This window comes from Ochotona curzoniae, unplaced genomic scaffold (assembly GCF_017591425.1).
Source record: "Ochotona curzoniae isolate NIBS_2020 unplaced genomic scaffold, NIBS_Ocur_1.0 scaffold_3835, whole genome shotgun sequence".
Lineage (NCBI taxonomy): Eukaryota > Metazoa > Chordata > Mammalia > Lagomorpha > Ochotonidae > Ochotona > Ochotona curzoniae.
The window spans coordinates 23,443,539-23,465,912 of record NW_024467114.1 but is presented as its reverse complement, the minus strand read 5'-3'; the positions used below and the strand labels follow the sequence as shown (position 1 = coordinate 23,465,912).

At 55.6% G+C, this 22,374-nt stretch overlaps 1 protein-coding gene across 1 annotated transcript in view; it reads left to right on the top strand.

Moving 5' to 3' along the window:
- Positions 1–22,374, top strand: part of MINDY4 (MINDY lysine 48 deubiquitinase 4) — an 87,626-nt gene that overhangs the window by 54,447 nt on the left and 10,805 nt on the right. Inside the window, exons 10-15 of the mRNA XM_040964998.1 lie at positions 1,518–1,619; positions 3,058–3,121; positions 4,239–4,304; positions 8,392–8,459; positions 17,746–17,809; positions 19,760–19,921. Coding sequence (XP_040820932.1) covers positions 1,518–1,619; positions 3,058–3,121; positions 4,239–4,304; positions 8,392–8,459; positions 17,746–17,809; positions 19,760–19,921 — 526 coding nt within the window. The remainder of the gene's footprint in view (positions 1–1,517; positions 1,620–3,057; positions 3,122–4,238; positions 4,305–8,391; positions 8,460–17,745; positions 17,810–19,759; positions 19,922–22,374) is intronic.

The following is a 22,374-nucleotide window of genomic DNA, read 5'->3' as shown; positions in this document are numbered from 1 at the left end:
TTTCCTGCAAGCAGCACGCCTCGGCTTCCTGAGACCTTGGGAGTGTGGGACTGGGCTGCCATTCTGTTTTCTCAAGGGCTCAAAGGCTTGTTACTTGTGTCATTGGCTCTGAAGGACTTCCAGTGTCAGGGGCCCAGTGTCACTCTTCTGTCTAATGTTGGGTGTCCACCTTCCCGGATTGCTGCAGATGGCATGTTTCCAGATGGACCACAGTGACACATGGCACCGAGTGGACTCTTAGCATGGGCCAGGCACTGGGCCCTCCTGGGCTTTGCAAACATGGGTAGGAGGTAAGGTTGTCTGTCAGGGTCCAGCAGGGGAAACTCGGGGGCTACTGCATTATGTGATCTATTGTAAAGTAGGTGGACCACAAAGGCCTGGATGTGCATAGTATACCACAAAAGTCTGGGACGGTGAGCACCTGCTTGCCACCATGGCAGGCTCTGCCCTGGTCTCTAGTGCCACTTCTCTCACTCTGGCAAGGAGGGATGAACCCCAGTGCTCTCTGCACCTGTGGCTGTGTGTGGAGCTCAATGCTGCACAGCCTGGAGCAGGTCCTCATCAAGACCTGCTGCTTATTGGGGAAAGAAAAAGGCAGGGCCGAGGTGAGACTTTCATGTGCATTTAGGGGAACCCACAGGCTGTAGGGAAAGGCATAAGGGGCAACTCTGTGGAGCCCTGGAACCATGTCGTGGGAAAGATGATCCTGCACTCCCTTGTTCCTTTGTGCCTCACCCTGGAACCTCATAGTCCTATCCACACTGGAAGAGGTTCCGTCTCCTTCCTTCTGCACCAGCTGCTGGCTGGCCCTCTCCTGCTCCACCTCCTTCCTGCCTCTGCTGCCCTGCTGATGCCTCCGCAGCTCACTGGGTCCTGTCCTGGGTGGCTCTGCTGCTCCCTTGAGACACCTACTGGGAATTCTGGGGCCAGATGCTTTCCTGGGCTTTCTGTATGTCCCACAGCTTTCCCTGGGTCGGAGAAGGGGAGGGCTAGGAGAATCCACGTGCACCTGCTGCTGGGCAGGTCTGAGGTGCAGCTGTCACTTCCTCCAGCTTTCACCTGTCCCTCATCTGGGCCAACAGTGCTACCATGCATTCCCTAAAACCACATAGGTCATCCTTGAGTTTCTACTACCTCATGCCTGTGCCTGGATCCAAATTTGGCCTCTGCAGCCTCATCTCTAGCTGGTCGGTGGAGAGAGATGCACCTGCCAGCATGAGGTGGCATCTCAGAATTCCTAGGAAAGATCGGGCCTGGGATTTGCCTGAGAGACTGCAGTTTGCACAACTGACTAGCCTCCCCGCTCCCTCCTTCCAGCCTGGCCGAGGGCCCTCCTCAAAGGTTACTCCCCTGGCCTTCATCTGCAGAAGCCTCTCTGCGCTGGGCTCTTTTTGGGGTTTCTGTAGTAGCTCCTGTGGGTGACTGGGGAAACCCGAGGCACCATCTACAGGAAACACTGCCCTACTGTTCCACCCTGTGACCCTGTGAGAGTAAGTGATTTCCTTTCCCTCCCGCAGGCTCCTGCAGCCTTCTGACGCACACAGGACGCACTGTCTCGCCCTGGCCATTGCGGATATCTTGTGGCGGGCTGGCGGCCGGGAGCGAGCCGTGGTTACCCTGTAAGTGTTCCCAGGGCTGTGTTGTAGCAGAGCCTCCAGCAAGTCTGTGGGGTGTCTCCTGTCCCAATGGTGGAAGAATTGCATCCCTGTATCCTCCCAGGATCCTGTCCCCCTGTGCTGGGTTGAGCCTTGGGTGTCAGCCTGAGGTGGCAGGTTCTATATGTCCCATCTTCACAGGGGTGACTCTCAAAGGAAGCACTGAGCCCAATAGCCAGTTCCTCTCCTTTGGAGCTCCCAGTTCTTCCCAGTTCCCAGGGCATTCCCCCTACCTGCTGTGTCATTTGGATGGCACTCAATGGAAGAGGAGCCTGAGAGGTGGCAGCTCATGGTGGCAGAGTGGAGGCCCTGGGCTCTTCCTTATTGCCCTGCCCTGCACAGTCGATGCAGGTGCATGCAGAGGAGGGTTCCCACCCAGTCCCAGCCTTGGTTGAGCCTCGGTAATGGGGGCAGCTCTGAGGAGTACTGTGCCTAGCCCAGGCCCTTTGGAGGTGTATCCTGCCTGCCACTGAGGTGCTTATTGGCTGTGTGACTCTGAGCAACTTACTTCTCTGAAACTCATCTGTGTCTTCCTCTAGAAAATGATGACTCAGCAGGGTGCTTGTGACAAGTCAGTGAGTCAGGACAAACCAGTGATATGTAGAGAGGGAGATAATCTTTCTCATATTTAAAGTCATGCATTAAGGTAAGCGGATGATAGATTCCAAGACTGGACGTCCAAGGGAGCCCAGCACAGACTCGGCATCCTGCAGGTGCTGCTCAGGTGCTTCAGCCATCACCTGTATTCCAGGTGCCTTGTGCTGTTACTTTGTTGCCTGTATTCCTGTGGATTTGCTGACAATGGGGCCAAGGACCCACCTGGACAGTCTGTGTGCTGGGGAAGCAGGAAGTCAGCTTCTCCCTGTCTTATAGATGAGGACATAGGAGCCCAGAAAGGGATGGGAGCTGGTCCAAGGCCATATAGCACAGACAGCCCTCAAACCCAAACCCTGCTCTTGGTTTTGCTATGTCACTGGCTCCCCAGTGGATGCTGTGTAAAGGGTGCTGAGGTTGGCAGTGTGCAGGGGTCACCAACAGGACAGACGCTGGGATCCCCTGTGAGTGGAGACAAAAGCTGAGTGGGCATGGCCTGGCCCATAGATGGTGTTTGTTAGAGGCCAACTTACCAGCGAAAGAGCTTGGGCTTACTGACTCCCAGCTCTCCCCTCTGCTCTCTCCACTATCCCTTTTTTGTTCCTCTGCCATGCCAGGCAGTCCTGATCTGGCCTGGTGGGTAAACTCAAAGCATTATGGAGGTACAAGAAGCCCCTGGTGCCTTGCCTCTCTCTCGGAGCCACCTTGTGTTTGCCCTGGGTGAGTGACACATGTGTCATGACCCTGGCTGGAGGGTATATCATCTCTTCCCCCAAAGAGGACTCACACTCCTTTCTTTCCTTTTTAGGGCTTCTGGAAGTCAGCAGTTCACTCCGACGGGGAAATACAAAGCAGATGGTGTTTTAGAAGTGGTACGGCTTTCTGGAAAACTATCACACACCCTTTGGCTTTGGCTGGGGCCGCCTGGGCAGCCCAGGCCACAGGCTCTCACCCCAGGGTTGGGGAGGAGTGCAGATTGGGGTTGTTTTGGGGAGGGGCCCTGGCAGGAGGAGCTGGTTTTGTGGCCAGAGGGCCTCTGCTTCCCCCCACCCTCCCTCCACCTTGGCCTCGATGGTATGGGGCACTGGGCTTCACAGTCTGAACATGTAGTGGCTGTCGCGTGGGCCGCAGCCACCCCTGCTGGCCTGCAGGCTTCTTTAGCATCCTCTATAGGCTTCCTTGGGGTGAGGAGGTGGGGTGGTAGGAATCGGAGAGGGAGAGTGTGGACAGTGTGGCTCAAGCCAGACCTCAAAGAGATGAAGGAAGGGATAAGAATGAGGGACATAGCTGAGTTTTTGAAACTACGAGAACAATGAAGTTTTCCAATTCTTGGCTACATCTTCACAGAAAAATAATTTTTTTTAAAGATTTGTTTTATTAATTTGAAAGTCAAGAGTTGGAGAAAGAGAGACTTTCCTTCTGCTGGTTCATTCCCCAACTGATCACAACGACCAAGGCTGAGCCAGGCTGAAGCCAGGAGCCAGAAGCTTCTTCTGAGTCTCCCATATGGGTGACAGGGGCCTTTGCTGAGGTGCCTCCCAAAGAATTTTTGTCTTAACTTACTGGTTTCCATTGCCCTCTGTGTGGGCATGTGTGGTCCCAGGTTCTGCATGAGGGGCCTCACCCAAAGGAGAGTTGGGCCCGCTGCTTCCTATTAAGTACCCCACCTTGTGGTTTTTATGGCTAGGATGTGTGGCAAACCCCCCCCTTCCCCACCCCATCAGGAGTGAATGGCCCTCTGCAGGGGTCAGGCTGGCCCAGGGCTGTAGCAGTTCAGATCAGCCCTGGAGTCCCTGGCATGTTCCTTAGGCTAGCTTTGATGTCACACTCAGGTAGGTGTGGTCACCCTTTAGGATGGCCACTCCTTGACAGGAACAGTCCCAATAGGGTGTGGGAGTGATCAAAGCCAGGGCTGTAGAAGCCGCAGCAGGCTGGGGTGCTGTGTGTGAGGGCCTGGGCAAGCTCATCACCTGTCTGTGTTTCTTCCAGCTTACACTGCACAGCCTGAGCTGCTACGAGGAGCTGGTGCTATTTCTCCAGCAAAGCATCCAGCAGGTATACACAGGGGGTACCACACAGGATGAGGAGTCCTCCTCCCCTGGTCGAGGCTGGCCCTGAATGGAGGCTCATGACAATGGGCTGGTTTAGGCTGGGGCAGGGGTTGTCACAGCTGCTAGGTCCAGGACTGGACCAAGGTGGGGTGGGACCAGAGGGGAGGGGAAGTAGTACTGCAGCTGCTCCAAGAGCCTTCTCTGTGTCAGTGGAGTCCGCCTCTGGACACCTGGGCACCGTCTTGGTGGAGTGCGAGCAATGAAGAGGAAGGGATCTGTGGCTGAGACTGGACTGAGCAGTGCCCAAGGAGCCCCTGTGTGGTGTGACTAGGGAAGCAGGGCTGGGTCCAGGGCTTGCAGGCTGCTGGAGGAGAACTGCATGTCCACTGGTATCTGCAGGGTGGGCTGGATGGCCAGACACAGGCTCTGGGGATGGGAGTGGGGTCCTAGGAAGCTGGTGGCATGGCTGCCTTTGTGGACAGGGGATGGGAGAGACTACACACTCCCGGGCAAGGATGTGACCTCTGTAGCCGGGCAGCCTGGCTTTAAAGCGAGGCTGGTGTAAGCTGAGTCCTCAAGCCTCCTGCTCCTCCTGAGAGGCCACTTCCCCTGCCCTAACCCGTTGCTCCTGGAATGCACAGTGACACAGCTGCTGCCGCCCAGAACATGGGGTCTCTCCTCAGACTGTGCAGAATGTGCTGCGGATCTTGGCACTAACTCCCTTCTTGTGATCCCCATTGCTAACTTTGTACAGGCCCTGTGCCACCACTGCTGCACCTTCACAGCTCCATCTGTGATGGTCAGTGACTTCTAGGACCCCTCTGTACCTGTGTGTCACACAAAGACTGTAATAGTGTTGGGGCGTTGAGCCAGTGTCCTGAGTGTACAAGGCCTTGTGTGGTGTTCTTAGTGGTTGCCAGGATAGTTGCAGGGTAACCCTGCTGGGAGGAGGAGAGCTGGTTATGGACATGACAGGGCAGCGTATAGCATGAGCCAATACCCAGGCCTCACACCCTAGTGTCTCTGTGGGGTCATGGGAAAGGCAGAGCATGTGGTCCTGCTCGCTGGGGGGTACAGACTCATCTCTGAGCTTTCCTCCCGCCTTGCCTTCAGCCTCCTGAGGATGGGAGCCAGGAGCCACTCTTTTAGGCCTCATGGAGGGTTTAGGCACAGGAGGGTTTACCAGTAGTCCAGAACTTGCTAGACGTGAGACTAGGCCTGCAGCTCCTGCTGTTTGATTTCTTCCTCAGCACTTTTCCCCTGGGTACAGCTGTGGGAAGTATCCCACTTCTGGCAGCTCCAGGGGTCCCTTGGGATGGGAGTGGGGCATGCCACAAGAATGCAGGGGACAGGGACAAGTGTGGAGTCATTGCTGGAGTCCTCTTGCAGAGTAATCACCTGTGAGATAACTTGTTCCAAGCAGGGCTGGGACCCGGCATGGACATGCAGGCAGGGAGATGCAGAGGAGAGCTCTGGGCTGGCTGTCACCTGCTCCTTGGCCCTGGGCCTGCCTTGCTCTTCTTCAGAGTAACCTGGAGGACTGTCTACTGAGGCTGTGCACCTGCTGCCTGGCCTTGGGCAAGGGGAGAGCCTCAGTTTCTTCATCTGGAAGATGGGAGACAGAGCAGTTCTCAGGTGACTTCCAGCTTTCTTAGCTGCCTCACCATGCTTCTCAGAGAAGGGCCTTGAATGCCCAGAGTGGTGTCCCCAGGAGAAGTCCTGGCTGACCTGCTATCAGGAGTGTCAGGAGGCAGGGCAGCCCTGCTGGGAGCCAGCTGGAGCCTTCTGGCATCTGCATGCATGGCTTAAACAGGGTGGCAGGACCAAGGGCACCTGTATAACCCTGTACATGCCAAGGAGGTGGAGCTACTCAGCTCTGGAAAGGGCGTTGACTGGTGAGACTTGTAGGCACAAAAAAGGCACTGGGCAGAATTTGTTCAAATGCTCAGGGGTTAGCACCCAGCCTCTCTCCTTGTCTGTGAGGTGTATCCACATCCCAGGATTTTACTCTCTCTCTCTCTCTTTTTAAGATTGATTGATTTATTTGAATGACAGGGAGAGAAAGAAAGGTCTTCCATCCACTGCTTCACTCAGACTGAAGTGAGGTACCTGGATCTTCATTTGGGTCTCCGGTGTGGATGTCAACATGGCCACTCTTGACCTACCTTCTGAGGCATGTTATTGGCAGCTGGATTGGGAGCTGAGCATCTGGAACTCTACTGCTCTGTTGGCGCATGAGGCCCCTTAAGCACTATACGAGAGCACCTACTGCTGTGCCCCAGAGGTTTGGTAAAGTAAGCAAGACAGTGACAGTGCAAGGGACTCTGAGGATCAGGCCTGCTCCCGGGGCCAGAGCACTGCCCTCTTTCAGCACCTCCTGGCTTGGAGGTCCGCTGTGACAGCCTGCCCTGCTCCCCCCGACCCCGGGGAGGCTGAGTTGGCCCCCGCAGTTTAATCACTGTTTTTGCTGGATGCAGTTGTGCTGTCTCAGCACTCGCCTCACCAAATCCATTTTTCATGGCCTGGGCCTAGGAGGGGTTCCTCGTGCCAGGCCTGGAAATGCACATGGGGCCCTCACCACCCAAAGTAAATAGTCTTGCTGGCTTCTCACAGTCACCTCCGCTCTGGGCTGCTGCTGGAAGACCCTGGGTCAATGTGGGGTGCCCCGCCCCAGTCTGCCATGGTGCTCCTTGGCATCCCCCAGGGCTCAAAGAATGGTCCGTTCTTTCCTGGAGGCCCCAGATGGTTCTTGGGACCCTCGTGGCATGTCCTGCCTGCCTGGTCTGGTTCTTCAAGCCAACACATTGCCCTGTGGCCTCCTGTGTCTTGGCAGCTTACAGCTGATTACTTTCATAAGTCATTTTCAAAATGAAGTGGAATATTGGGACCATTCAGCTGTGTTCCATCAAGGGCAAGAAGCCCCAAGCTGAGTTGGTTTCTCTCCCCTGCACAGGGATTGGAGTGGATGTGGGAGTCTCAAGGGCTAGACAAAGGCTGGATCTGTAGTCCCGGGGCCCGCAATTATAGAGGGGGTGGTGCTGGCAGCAGGCTCCTGGGTCCCCTACTTTGCTGCAAGCCTGCGGATCGGGGTGGGAGTGGGAGGCCCTTACAGCCCTGGCCAAGCTGACATAGAGCGGAAAGGGCCACAGGACAATGAGGGCACACATGGCAGAAGTGCTGGCTACCCCTGAAGGGAAACTGGCATGAAGAGAACTTTGTGACAGTGCCGTGACTGTGCCCATGTCTGCAGCAGCACTATGACCAGGGACTTGCAGTCTGAAGCCTCCCCAACCTGCGTCGCCATGGGGAGGGGAAGCCACATAACTCCTTGCACTGATCGGAGCCCTTGCACAGGCATCTTGTAATGGATGCACCATGGCTTCTGATGTAGGAAAGGGAGGGCTTCAGGAGCCTCATTTTTTTTTCACTGAGGAAACTGCTGGCAGCATTAGTGGAAGGCCTGGCCTAAGATCCCAGAGCTAGGATGAAGTTGATTTCATGTTGGTTAAAAAAAAAAAAAAAAGATTTGTTTATCTGGTTTATCTGGTTTTCAAAGGCAGATCTACAGAGAGGAGAGGCAGAAAGATCTTCCATCCACTGGTTCACTCTCCAAATGGCTGCAACGGCCGGAGCTGAGATGGTCCAAAGCCAGAAGGCAGGACTGGGCGGACATGGGAGCTTGGGCACAGTGCTCAGGTCCTGAGCTTCTGTTCCTTATGTGGTGGAAGGGAGTGACAATACTACTTGTGCCTCCCTGCTAACCCCATCTGTTGTGGTTGGTGGTCACCTCCACTGCTGTCTCATGAGCTCCCAGGACCCTCCAGTTGTGGGCGAGTGTTCTGTGGCAGCCCCTGTCTCTCTTGCATGCTGCCCCTATGTCACTTAAGCTAGTGCCTGCTTATCCTGCAGGGGATCTGGCTGGAGGCACCTGCACGGGGATTTCCTTACAGTCCTCAGCAACTTCTAGGATAAGACTGATGGTGGCAGCGGACCCAGGGCCAGCTGCTTCTGGGGTGGGGTCCCCATTACTGTTGGAGCTGAGGAGGGAAGTGCAGGCTGGATGGGTGCTCACTCCTCTTTCTCCTTCCCAGTTTGAGGCAGGCCCCTACGGATGCATCCTGCTCACCCTCTCTGCCATCCTATCCAGGACTACAGAACTGTGAGTGTCTTTACCCTTACCCCGTAGGGGTCCTGGGTGGGTCTGGGTCACTGTCACTACTTCAGACCAGGGTGGTGCTTGGCATCTGGCGAGGGCTCGGTGAGCCAGGTGGAGGAAAGGGAAGTAGCTGGTGATGGCGACAGCCACACACACACACACACCCTCTGTTCAGGCTGCTACCATATGGCCTCCCCACATGTGCATCCCTGCCCAAAGAGCTTGCAGGGACTGCAGTGTGTGCACTCTTAGGCAGGCAGGGGAACCCTTACTACGTGCACAGGCATGGACAACGGAGGCTGAGGCCTCAGAGGTGACTGAGGGTCCCCAAGAACTCACAGCAGGCTGGCCTTGCCATCCCTTAAGTTGGCTGGTCCCGCAGGCATTAGAACAGTGCTGGTGTCCTAGGCCCGCCTCTGAGAAGTTCTGTGAGTAGGTGCCCAGGAGAGTTGGGCCGGCTGCTTGTTTTAAATCTCCCTGCTTGGTCCTTGTTTGACCCTGCTGCTGGGATCCCTGACTCCGTATCTGTGCCGTGTGACCATATGTGGCATCAGACTGTGTCAGAAGTGCCTGTGCGTTATGCCACCACGGAGGGTGGCAGATGAATAGGTACTGCCTACTACTGCCTGCCTGCCTAACAGCATGGAGAAGCACGGAGTGAATCTGCCTTCAGGGGTGGGGAAGATTGGGGAGCAATGTCAGCGGTGGGAAGTGGGAGGAGGGATGGGTAGCCTCATAGCATCCAGGCCTCAGAGGCCCCACAGAAGACCTTGGCTCACCTGTCTAGGCTGCTGCCCCCAAATCCCTTCTGTGGGCCGAGGGAGGGGCCAGGGGCTCCGTGGTCTCGTGTTCCGGCCTGCCTGCTGCGTGCCGCCACTGACCTTATTAAGTGCAATGTGTGCACAGTACTGCCTGGCGGCATATTTCTGCTAATCCTGCCATAATGATATGCTTCATTCCTGATGTGGGCTCATGTGCACGGCAGAGCGAAGCCTCAGGCCTGGCTTTGATAATCCCTGGCTGGATCCATGCAGCAGGGGTCTCCAGCTCTCAGGGAGGGGAGGTTGATGAGGTTGGCCATGTCACCTTGTATGCAGGGCCTTCTTCCTTGAGCCAGGCATGCGTGTTGGAGTGCGTCTGCTTCGGTGGTTTATAAGGCAGCCTGGGAGCAGGCACTGCTTAATACAGCCTCCTCCTCTGAAAGGGGCCACAGGCTGCTTTCCATGATGGGCAGAGTTGCAGGACTGGGGCTGTTCTTTGCCCTCCTGCCACAGCCATCCAAGTAGGCAGGTGTTGATCTTTGCCAAGGTCCTGGCACCCAGGTGGGGCAGGGGAATTCATGTGGAGAAGGCTGCCCTGCTAGACCTGTACAACCTCGTGTTGATGGTCTTACCAACACACACACAGATAGATACCCAGACACACACATGAATCCTCACAGACATATGGATGGATCCACACATAGATCTCCAGACACAGATACGCACAGATATTCACAGACACTCACAGATACCCACAAACACACCACAGATACATACATGGACGCACACACAGGGATTCATGCAGACACACACGATCCACGCAGGCACGCAGCCCTTCTGCTCCCCTGAGACCACTGAGGCCACACTCTGGGTCCTGTAGGCACCCTGTCTTGAACCAGGGACAGCTTGGGTCAGCCGGGGCCTCTGCCTCACTGAGGAGCTGGCTAGAGATCTTCTGTGATAAGGGTCCTGGCACGGAAGGCCTGTTCCGATAAGCAGTGGGGAGCAGAGCCCAGCCGGCCGGCAGAAGAACGCTGGTGGCCTCTGTGAAGCCCTGCCCACCCACACCTGTCTGCAAGTGTTTGACTCTGCAGCTCTTGGACTTGCCTATAGCCCTGTTAGGTGGACACTGTTGGGACCCCCTTCACACAGTGAGTAGAGCGGGTGGCCCCAGGCTGGCTCTTGGATTTGCTGGTTTCAGGCCTGCATCTGTCCACCACCCCCAGCTAGGAGTTCTTCCTCTGTAGATAGGGCTGTCCCTTCCTGTACCCCAAGACCTAGCTGTGCCTAGCTTGGATCCAGGTGCTGATGAGCCTTCTCGGTGGCAGCTACCCAGACACCTCTACATCCTCTCTGCCTTTGCTGACCCTTGGTCTGGGGCTGGTGCCCCATAGCGTAGGCCTCCCAGTCACTGGGATGTCCTGGGGTTCCCAATGGTCCAACAGCAGCAGGGCCCTCTCCTGGCAGGCAGAGGGAGCAGCAGGATGCTCCTTGTGTGCTTAGGATGGGCGACTAAGACGTGAGTTTGAGGTGACCCAGTTTCTGCTGCCTCAGACCTACTCTGTTTATAGGCTTGGGTGTGGGCAGGATTTGGGGGAGTTGTCCCAGGATGGCTGCTTGACCACTGCTTGCTCCCGTGGAAAAACCCCTGACCTCAGCTCACCTCTATCCCCAAGTCTGGGAGCTCCCTGAGGAAAAAGGACAGGAGCAGCTGAGATAACTAGGGCCCAGCACCCCTGCACCTGCAGAGGTGCCTGTGTAGATCCCTTGTTTTGTCTTCTGAAAGAAGCTCCCGCATGGGTCCATTTCTGCTCACAGGGCAGAAATGTGGTCACCTTGCACCACAGTGGTATCTGTCCTAGGACCTGCACGCCCACCTCTCCTGGGGGGCTAGCCTCTGGCAGAGGCCGCTCTGTGAGATCCTAGCAAGGGAGGCACGACAGGGTGACTGATGGCATGAAAGTGGGTGCCCATGCTATGCGGTGCAGCTTCAGGACACCTGAGTGCCTGTTTTGCCCAGCTGCCCAGGGCCCTGTGGCCAGTCCTACCCATGCTTTCCAGCCTTTAGCCCTCCCTGACAGGGGATGGTTAAGCCCATGTTTTTAAAATTCTTTTGTAGTGAAATGAAATTTGACCTTCTTCCCCTAAAGCAACCCCATTGCACAGCCCCGCTGTGTGAAGCAGAGGCAGGCATGGAAGTGAGGAGAGGATGATCCTGCTCCCCATCCCTGCCCTGGCCTCAGCCCCGGCCCTGGCCCTAGCCCCAGTGAGCCCTTGGCTGAAGCCCCAGCTCTGCAAATACAGCTCAGCAACTTGGGGACCAGATGACCGCCCAGGGCCTTCCAAGTAGGAAGCCCAGACTCAGCTTTGTCCCAGACTCCTTTGATCTAATTTCAGGATAATCTGTTACTCCTCTGGTCTGCTGGGAATGAAGCCTGGTAACCCAAGCATATAGGACAGCCTCTGGTCAAGTAGATCAAGTGCTGTTTGACTGGCAGCCTTCCAGGTTTTCCAGGCACAGCTGTGTGGGTGCCCATGTGTGGTGATGTGATGGGTGGCAAGATGGGTGCCTTGTGGAGGCTGGGGGCTGGATTTATGTGCAGTAGAACGTGTGTGTGTGACAGTGAGTGACAAGAGATGGTGGGCCCGCCCTCATGCCAAGAGCTCTCAGATTCACTCCTGGGCCCTGCAAGGCTCTCTCCTGGTGCCCAGGGGCTGCCCTTGCAGTGCAGTCACCACTTTCTTTCCCTCAGTTAGGATGCTCCTAACTCAGCACGGAGTCAGGGAGGCACGCCGTAGGCAGAAACGAGCCCAGCTGAGTGCAATCTGGTTGCTGCTGGCTGCTTCAGCCTCAGAGGCCTCAAGAACAGTCTAGAAACAGGTCTTTGAGATTGTTTACCCCAGGCTGTGTGCAGGCTCTTACTTTTTTCCACTCAATTTCAAACTGTTTATTTTCTTAAGAGCTCGGAGCTGTTGCTGGTAAATCTCATGCAAGATTTCATGCTCTCCTAACACTGCTACTTTCCTAGCCACTTAGCCTGCACTTTATCCTCACCAGGATTGGCTCCAGGGGAGCATGGGCTTGTAGCAGGCAGGTGCTGACCTGGTGGCTGGATCCTGGGTACCGGTTAGGGAGACAACTCGTTGAAGAAAACCCTTTCATGGCTGTAGGGCACAGGGCACTGCCAGTCTGCAAGAGGCAAGGCCTTAGCATCACCTGGCATCCCCTTAGAACAATATGAGCCAGGTTCAGAGCATCCACGCTGCAGTAACTCTTTCCTTCCCTCTAGGAGATCACAGATGAGAGCAACAATGGCTTTTGTTTCGAGAAAACAGCTCAGAAGGCACATGAGTGCTGGCTGGATAGCCATGTGACAGAAGGTCAGCATAGGCAGATAACAGGCTACCAATTGACTTGTAGCAAAAGCATAGGCTTCAGGAGTGGCTGGATCCAGGAACAAGGCACTGTCTTCAGGACTCTGTGTCTGTTCCTCCTGTCCGTCTCTTCGTTTATCTCTGTTTTGTCGCTGTGTTCTCAGGATGGCCCTTGTGTGTGTGTCAGGCACCTGTTCCTGGTGCTCTGACATGGCCAGGTGTAGGCTGCACCCATCACAGCATGTGTGAGCACTGGGGTATCCCTAGAAAGCAGTCACAAACCATAGAGACCAGGCCCTGGCTGGTTAAGCAAGGCATGAACCAGCATTCGGAAGTACATGTACGGCAGGTGTGGAAGAGGAGGGAAGCAGAGGTGGTTTTGAGGGTGGGCTTGGGGGTGCCTCTCTGAGACGGAAATGGGTAATTACCAAGTTCTGTGTGCAGGCAGCTGGCCCGGTGAGCTTTGTAGGATGGGGCTGTAGCTGAAAGCTGTCCTCATTGACAGTAGTTTGGGCCTTGAGTGGTTCCCGGTACATCATTCTGAACAGAATGGGTCACGTGAGCCGCACATTGACTTCCCCACAACTGTGCTTCAACACTCAGAATAATGAGGCATAAACAGCCTCACAGACCCTAAGCCCTGATTCCTGGCCTTCCCTCTCCACCCAGACGGGGGTCGCCACAGCAGTCCAGTCTTGAATGTCCCCTAGGGAGGCTCAAGCTGCAGAGGGTCGGGGTGTGAGAGGAAGATGGTTCACTTTCTAGAAGTCTTCTGTGTTAGGCTGGTTTCAGCCACGTGGGTGGGCTGCTCATATCCTCTTACCTTGTCATGCCCACTACCACCCAGCTTCCTGAAATCATGGTACCTGGGCCTTGCTGGCCTGGACCAGATCTGATGATGTAGTGGCCCATTGGCTGTGCACCTGTGAGCTTGGTTCTGGGCAAGGGTGGGTGGCAGAGGTCAGGTGGGAGCAGGACAGGTATAGGAAGAGCAGTTGGCAGGTGCCCTTTGGAAGGGGAGAAGTGGGGAAAGGACCATGGTGGCAGCAAGTACAGATGGGACAGAGGCCCCTGGTGCTGATGGACGGAAGCAGCTGCCCAAGGTCTTGACCAAAGAGAAGGTGCTGGGGTCGGGGGAGGCAGAGGGCAGCCAGGCGTCCCCTGTCTCCTGGGCCTCCATCCCAGCCCCTTTCTCCCTGCTGTGCAGCACCTTGCAGTTTGCCAATGCTTTTTGTGGTGCAGTCTCACTGCAACAACCAAAGTGATAATGGGAGGCTCAGGGTTGGAAAGTGACCTGACAAAGGTTGCAGTTACCAACGCAGAGGGAGGGCAGAGCCTGACATCTGCCTGTGATTTCTCATCTACTTATCCCCCTGGTGCCAGCCTAAGAAGCTGTCCATATCTGCTCTGTGCAAAGTACTTTCAGATACAGCCCGGCTCCCACCACCCGGAGGCCTCCCTTTATTCTGGGTTCTTGGCCATGACACCAAATGGTCTGGTTGAGCTTGCAGGAATTATGACCTTGCAGCCATTGTCTTCTTGTTTTTTTATTGTTGTTATCGTAGGAAAGAGGAAGTGGATCAAGTGCCACGTGCTTTATATAGCTCTCTTATCCGTTCAGTTCTCACAGCTGTGTATAGTGGAAGGAGGCCTCACGGCACCCAAACAACAGTTGGGGAAACTGAGACCAACTGGGCAGGAGGACTACCAGAACCACAGTTGCCCTCTTTCACTACTAGTGCTGCTCGGAAAACTCAGCAGAAGTCCCACCTCTGCAGGTGACTGAGAAATGTGGTTGAAGGGGACAGCTCCTGAGAGGGCCTGACGGGGGCCAGCCCAGGGGAGTGTGACTCCTCTAGATCCCAGGACCCTAGTGAGTAGGTGAAGATTGCCACCAGCGCTGGGTTTGATGTTTTAATATCCAGGTCATGGATGGGATGCACTCAATCACATCCCAGGAAGAGCCAGCCAGGAGAGCTCTGTGCTTGTCTTCTCATTTCCCAGACAAGGAGATGGTTTTGGGCTAATGGCTGTTACCACAGACTGAGTCTGTGTCTCTAGACCGTATGAACACACTGTCCCTCTCATTTAGAATCATCTGTGCCGAATGCCGGGTTCATATGCAGTGGCTTGTAGCTGAAGGGTGCTAGATCCAGGGCCTAGGGACCTGAGTGGCCATCGGGGGATCCAGATCCTACTTGGAGCTGGCTGGCCAGGCTGACCAACCCATAGCTGAGGCCACCATGGTTATTGAGGGTACCATGTGTTATTGGTGCTGGCCACCCAACATGGGCTGATGGTAACCACAAAACCACAAGTGTCTGCTCCTGGGGCTTCTATTTCCCCATGAGTGAAAATGGAGATGGTGATCCTGTCCTCAAGGCCTCAGACAGAAAGACAGGATGCATCTGGAACGTCTGAGGCTGTGTGGATTCTAGACTGGGTGCCATCAGCTGCTCTGTGGGCACAGCCTTTGCCCACCCTGCCACGTGCAGTGGGTGCAGGTGTAGAGGGATACAGCCCTGGGCCCTGAGACTGGGCCTCCTCCCATGGCCTCTCTCCAGGCCTGGAAGTGGACTCCTTCTTGGTGTGCTAGTGCACACTCCTGCTGTGCCTGTGGGGTGAGTGCTTATCCTCCTGTTTTTACTTCAATAGCCCCAAAGGCTCTGGATACGGCAGCATCTTGGGAAATTCTGGGGATTAGGACTTCAACACAGAATTTTTTGGGTGTGGGCTGGGGTGGTGGTTACACAATCTAGCCCTTTATCTTTTTCATCTTGTCCAAAGCCCAGGCGGAATAACCGAGGAAATAGAGGCCCTGGGAGGTGGGGTTCTGTGGTTTCAAGGCAGGCAGGGACCAGGGCTGGGGTCTTCACCAGCTGGTGCATGTGTTCCTCCTCTGGGCAGCTGCTAGGCCTGCCCAGCCCTCCAGGGACTTTCCCCCAGCAGAAGGCGTGGACTTCAAAATTTGCCCAAGCTGTAAATCTCCTGGGCTATATATGCCACTCCTCGGCGTCTCCCCAACACGCTGATGTGAAATACACATGTCTCTCCCTTTTAAGATGCGAGCACATGGCCGAATTTCCCATCATGTTTGCACCTAAGGATGCAATTACCGCTTCCCGCCATTGTCCTCTCTGCTTGTCCCAGCGCTCCCGGCTGACGCAGGCTCCCAGGCCTGTGGGGTGAGCACGCGGCTGGGAGCTGATGCCCAGTTGGGGTGGCGGGGCAGGCCAGGGGAGTGGGGGAGGACAGCTTGACAGTGCTGTGGGTGGCATGGGGCCAGCGATGCTTATCGCACCTCCCAGGACTCCTTTGAGGTTATTTTCTTCTCGTCAGAAGAGGCCTGCATTTGCCATGGACAACGTTTCCATCAATTCTCCTGCCTGAGCCAGCGCCAGCCGAGCATGGCTGCATTCCCCCATGAGTCACTACTGCTGGCTCCTGCCCAGGCCCGCCAGGCTGTCTGTGGTGGCCGAGCCTCGAGGGTCCTTCTGTCAGGGGTCCCTTGCCCCCAAACCCCTCATCACTGCTGCTCTGTGGCTCCTGCCCTGGGAGTAAACCCTGGCTCTAATTGTGGACCATAACTACCCCACTCCCCCATCATTAAAAACCACAAGAAAGCCTTTTGCCTGCAATTGATGTGGCACTCAAGTTTCTGAGCTCATGTGGGGAAGGATACAGGGGCCGGGCGATGTGTCTTGCCTTTCAAGCATGAATTGAGAGCTAGTCCCGCTTTTGATCCACAAAGAAGGAGAAACTACGGGCGTGATCACTGAACTTTCCTGTCCCCTGCTCGCTGCCCACGGCCCCCTCTGGGTTGTGGGGGTGGTATTGGACCGGGCCCTGAGGGCAGAGCCAGGGTTGGAGACTGGGGTCACCGTGTGTCTCCTGTGAAGAAGCTGCGCTGGGGAGCCAGTCACCCCGGCCTCACTTTGCCCTCAGCACTTGTGCAGGGGCTTCCTCCCACAGCTGTAAGGAAGAAGGGTGACCACTTTCTTGCTAGGAAGTGAGATGGACCCTGCCTTGCCCAGGGCCATGTCCCCATCCGCTGGTGCCTTTATTGGTTCCTGGATACTTGGTTTGGTCTCACCCTCCTGCTGCCTTCTTTTATGAGAGTCGGGGCCTGGTGGTGGCCATTCTAGAATGGCAGACAGAGGGAAGGAGAGCTTCAAGGCTCAGGGATAATTTTTGCCTCGTGCTTCTCCTGATATCACCCTTTATAGGGGACAATGCCCCTGTGTCCCGTGTCCAGCACTGCCCAGCCCCCCAAGATCTTCTTTCTCCCATTTGAGAAAAAGTGGGCTTCTCCCCTCATACCTCTTAGGGACCCCATCCTCAAGGTGGAGAGGATGTGGGCCACAGTGCCCAAGGTGCCAGTTGGTCCTTTGTCTGCACCTGTTTTTTTCTCACCGGACTGTGGAGAATGATGGGTGTTCAGTGCCATGTGCAAGAAATCTGCTCAGGTGATAGTGGCTATTGTCTGAAGGACCCAGGGAGGAATTAGAATCCACTGCCTCCATTTAGCAGACTGGCAAACTGAGGTCCAGAGACAGAGGAGGCTGCCCCAGTGTCTGCTGTTAGCATTGACCTCTGGAGTGTGAACTTAGGATGTTGGAGTTCCAACTCAGGAGCACCCCCCAACTTTCTAAATATTTGAAAAGCAGGGTTGCAGAAAGGGGGCAGGGGAGAGAGTCATCTTGCTCTCTAAATGGCTACAACTGGGCCATTCCAAAGCCAAAAGCCAGTAGCGTCTTCTAGGTCTCCCACATCAGTGCAGGGGCCTAAGTGCCTCTACTGTTTTCCCAGGCACATTAGCAGGGAGCTAGATGAGAAGTACAGCAGCTGGGATTTGAACCTGTGCCCATATGGGATGTATATGTTTTTACCTGTGTGCCACAGCGCCAGGCCCTCTTGTACCCAGCTTTGGGTGCCTTCTCCTGTGTGAGGCCAGAGGGGAGGTGGCCATGACCAGGAGTCTATGAGCTTAACTCTGGGGAGCCTGGATGAGAGTCTCCTCCAAGGAAGGCATGGAGCATAGAGATGCTCAGGCTCCCACTGAACCTGGACCCGCCTGGATCCTGAGCAAGGGGAGCGCCTGGGTGGCCTGCGGTGGGCAGAGCTGTGCTGACACTGATTCTTGTGTTTTTCAGCGTCCGCCAGGACTTTGATGTCCCCACCAGCCACCTGATTGGCGCTCATGGATATTGCACGCAGGTCAGTACCAGGGTAGGGGGTAGGTGGCTATAGGGAGAAGCTTCTGATTGTCCTTCCTCTGGGCACCTGTGTGCCCCAGGGGCATTTCTGCTTGTGGAGGGCAGAGACCAGTGCTGCCAGGGGTGGGTAATCAGGCTGGGCACTAGGGTTGGGGGCGGGCTCCAGGCCCTGTACCTAGTGGCATACACAGAATGCAGTATGGCTGGTTCTTTCTCTAAGGCTTCAGTTTTTTCATCTGTGGTTGAGACCTTTGGATGAGGCCAGGCTGCTTGAACCCTGACATGCAGGTGCACCACCCGCTGGGGGTGTTGGTGATGAACAGGCTTGTGGGCTGGGTCTGAGATTCTGAATCTCGGCATACAGGAGGGCCATGTGTTGGGGACCACACTCTGAGTAGTAAAGGGTTCAATGACGGCTAAGCTTTGCTGCCCTGTGGTTTGGAGTCTGGGGGCAGGGAGAGGCCTGGTGTCCTTTCTGCCCTTTCGCAGGAAGGCTTACCTGCTGTGAGGAATGTTCTGGACACAGCCCAGATTGAAAAGCAGGGGCCCTTCCCCATGGAGAACCACAGTGGAAGAGCCCAGCCACCTGTGAGGCTTTCTGAGCAGCCGTGCCCCACCCCCCAGGAGCTCACGTTTCCTCCCAGTGATTGTCTCATTTCCTCTGCTGGGTCTCAGCCACACTTGGCTGCCTTCCACAGTGGGGGTCCCTCTGTGACCTGACCCTTTGCAGAGAGGCCCCTTCACTGCCACTGGGGCAGGGGTGTTGGTGTTGATGGAGGCATTTGTTAGCTCCATATGTCGTTCCCATAATCCAGGGAAAAAGTCTGGACATGAACTTTGCCCTCCCCAAGACAGGGCCGGGACGGGGCCTCGACATCCCCCATCCTTGCATGCATATGAGGAGGGAGAGGTGTCTACCTGCTCTGCAGTGATGGATGGCCCAGGGTCCTGGGGCGGGGCTGATGCAGAGCCTCTCTTAGGAGGTCGTTTGGACCCTCAGAGGACATCCGCCCACCCGCCTATGACCTGAAGCTCTGTCCAGGCAAGTGTTACTTCCACAAGGGGGCGGCGGGAGAAGTAGACAGGGCCAGATGTGGGTGGAGATTCGTAAGTGAGTTCAGGGCAGAGCTGTTCTAGCTGCAAGCCTCAGTTTCTACTTTCCCAGCCAGGCTCGGGCCCTGGGGTCTCCCAGCTGTTTCCATGAAGGAGGTACATGCAGTGGCATGTGTGGGGTCTGGGTCATGTGCCTGTGGCTCACAGGGTGTGCTGTGTGAGCTACGTGGCAGGGTGTGCAAGAAGCATGTAGGGGCTGAGCTAGAACTGGGACCTCCTGCCTTCACCTCTGTCCCTGGAGTACTCTGCTGTGCTGCCCTTGTCCCATCACTGCTCTCAGCCACCAGGGCAATGTGGGGGAGGCCCGAGTTTGGCGCGCCATGACCCGTTTCCTGGTGCCGAAGATGGGTTCCATCACACAGATGTTATCGCTATGGGAGTCAGGTGAAGGGTGCACAGGAACTCGGGCACCAGGTTTACGACTTCCATGGGTCTCCAGTTGTTTCAAAGTGCAAGTGGCTGCTAAAATACCCCCGGCCTCCAGGACCTGCCCTATGATACTGCTCCACAAAACAGTCTGCACCTACGCTTTGCACATGTTTCTGCACTCATCGCCACATCCTGCCTTGCACTCCAGCTGTGTGGGGGCATCCCTACCCCCTAGACCACCTAGAGCATAGGACAGAGCCCTGCATGCAAGTGGTACCCCGTGGGGTAAACACAGCTGACTTCCTGGAGTGCTGTGATGAGAAAATGTGACCACCTTCCCTTGGGGCTGTGGGGAAACCGAGTCAGGACTTTTGCTTGTTGTCTCCCTGCCTCCTCACGTTCTTTCCTTGTTCATGCTGGTAGTGGCTGCCTCAGGGGCTTGACGCACCTTCCTCCTTGTCTCTGACAGGAACTTGTCAATCTGCTACTGACTGGGAAGGCCGTGTCCAACGTCTTCAATGATGTGGTGGAGCTGGACTCAGGACAAGGGAATGTCACACTGCTCCGTGGCATTGCCGAGCGCAGTGACATCGGCTTCCTGTCCCTCTTTGAGCACTACAGTGTATGCCAGGTACCATGGTGCCAAGGGGCCGGGCAATAACAGGGCAGTGGGGAAAGGGTAGCCACTCTCCAGTTCTTGGAGCCACATGGAATGTGGCCTCTGTCTGGATCACAGAAGGTGTGGGAGCAAGTGCAGCTTCCCTGCTAGTTAGGGTTAGAGTTAGGGTTAGGGTTGCATTCCACAGGCTATTCAGGCCCGGGGCCCATGGTGCCATGCTCTGACTATGGCTGTTTAAGAGGACTCCACAGGGGCTCATGGCATGGCTGGGTCCCAGTGGCTGAGCTGTGTGTGTGTGCACATGTGTAAGTGTGTGCATGTGGGATGATGATTTCAGGAGCAAGAGCCTAAGATCTTGGGCCCAAGGCTGCTGCAGGTAAGTAGCACAATACCAGATACTGTGACCAGGGGCTGAAGTGATAGAATGTACCATCTCGGGGTTCTGGAGACCAAGGTCAAGGTGTCTGCACAGCCATGCTGCCTCTGAAGCCACAGGGAGACTCCTCCCTCATCTCTGCCACCCTTCATGATGTCCTTACCACCCCTGGGGCTCCAGATGCGACACTCTGATCTCTGCTTTTTGCATTGCTCCTCTGTCTTCTCCCTGGGTGTCTTCTTTTGTAAAATAATAATAGTATTAATAATCTATTTACTGAAAAGGTGGAGAGACAGGGCGAAAGGTCTTCCACCTCTGGTTCATCTCCTAAGTGCCCACAGTTGGTGATTCTGGGCCAGCCTGAAACCAGAAGCCTGGTCTGCTGTGTGAGTGGCAAGGATTTGGTTTCTCGGGTCTTGCTCTGCTCTCTCCCAGCATGTTCATTAGCAGGAAGGGATTTGGTAGGGGAGCTGGGACTGAAATGCAGGGACTCTCCTATGCGGAGCCCAGGCATCCCAGGTGGGGTTTTAACCACTGTGTCCCATGCCAGCTCCGTCTTCTTTCCTTACAAGGCCCTTAGTCACATCAGGATGGGCCCATGCTACCCCAGTGTAAGCACAATACAGCTAATGATCCCACAGCAACCTGCATTCTGTCAGGCCACGCTGGGAGGCTCTGGATTCAGACTGCCACAGATCTTTTTGGAGGAATATAGTTCTCAATTGGTCTGTTGGCTAGGGCGTGGTCCCTCTGCCTGTGTCACCACAGCAGGGTCTAGGGTCTGAAAAAGGACTGGGTCTCCAAGTAGCACTGAACGGTCTGAGCAGCTGACCATCAAGGGGCTGGGCATGGGTTGAGGTGGCTAGACAGGGGGCACTAGCCCTGCCTTCTGGTCCCAGCTGCCCCAGAACCTTCTTTAATCCTTGCCTTCTGTGTCCTTAGCATCCACCTTCTGTGTCTGATTACACAGCATAGGATGTCTTGAGGGGTGGCAGTGACTGTCCATATGCAGCCTGTTCCTGCCAAGATTCTTGGGTTGCCTGAGTGAGGCTCATTCACTGTGCATTTCAGACCCACTCCACACTAACTCAGCCAGTGACTGGCAAAGAAGTGACAGAGCAGAAGCAGGTGGCGAGGTTTTAAGCTCTTCCTATGGTACCATTGTATGGGTAATATGGTCCTTTGCCCTTGGGCCATGTGGTGCAGCCTCACCCCTGGCACCTGTCTAGGTGTAGCCACAAAACACAGAAAGCAGACCTGGAGGTTGCAGATTCAGGTGGCAAAACAAGAGTGTCTCTGTCCCAGCTGTGCTGTGCTAGGGAGTGTGCCAGGAGTGCTGCCACTTGGCCGGTGGGAAGCACCAGGACTGGCGAGCATCATAGCCTGAGTGGACTCTGAGAGACTCCAGCCTGCAAGTCTATGACCGAGAGCTGGTGCCCTCCACCAGGCTCACCAGGAGTCCTGCTCTCCTTCCTGTACCCTGGGTGCAGCTCATGGCCATGCTGACCTCCTATAGCCCATGGAGGGTGCTGGATGGGAGATTCAGTCCCAGATCATTTTCATCTAGGAGTGAGACTGCTGAGGGCATCTGGGCAGGCCCCATGGTCATCTGCTGCTTCTCATGGCTTCCTGGGTCCACCCAGGGCTCCTCGCCATGTTATGTTTGGCTGAGGACTAGGAGTCAGGTCCCCTGCTGCACGAGAGGTGCTCTCCCTGCCATTTAGCTCTAGCCCACCCTGCCAGAGCCCCCTCCTCACCTCCCTGGGACTGACTCCCTGAGGCCTTGTTACAGGCTTGGCAGAGCCTGCTGATCCAGACCCTCTGGAATACTGCTGGCTCCTCCCTCTTAACCCCTGGTCCTTCATGTCCTGACAAGCCTCATTGCATTTAAAAGCTTAGGTTCATTGCCTGAGCCCACAAGCTCCTAATTGCTCTGTTGGGACCTGGCCCGTGCCATATAATAGTAGCACTGGCCTTTGGGACAGCCTGGATCATGGCACCCATAACAGGATCCAGAGGAAACTCTGTACCAGAGAGCTGTGCCCCTGCCCCAATAGTAGAGTGTCCTGGGGGTGGTCACAGGCTAGCC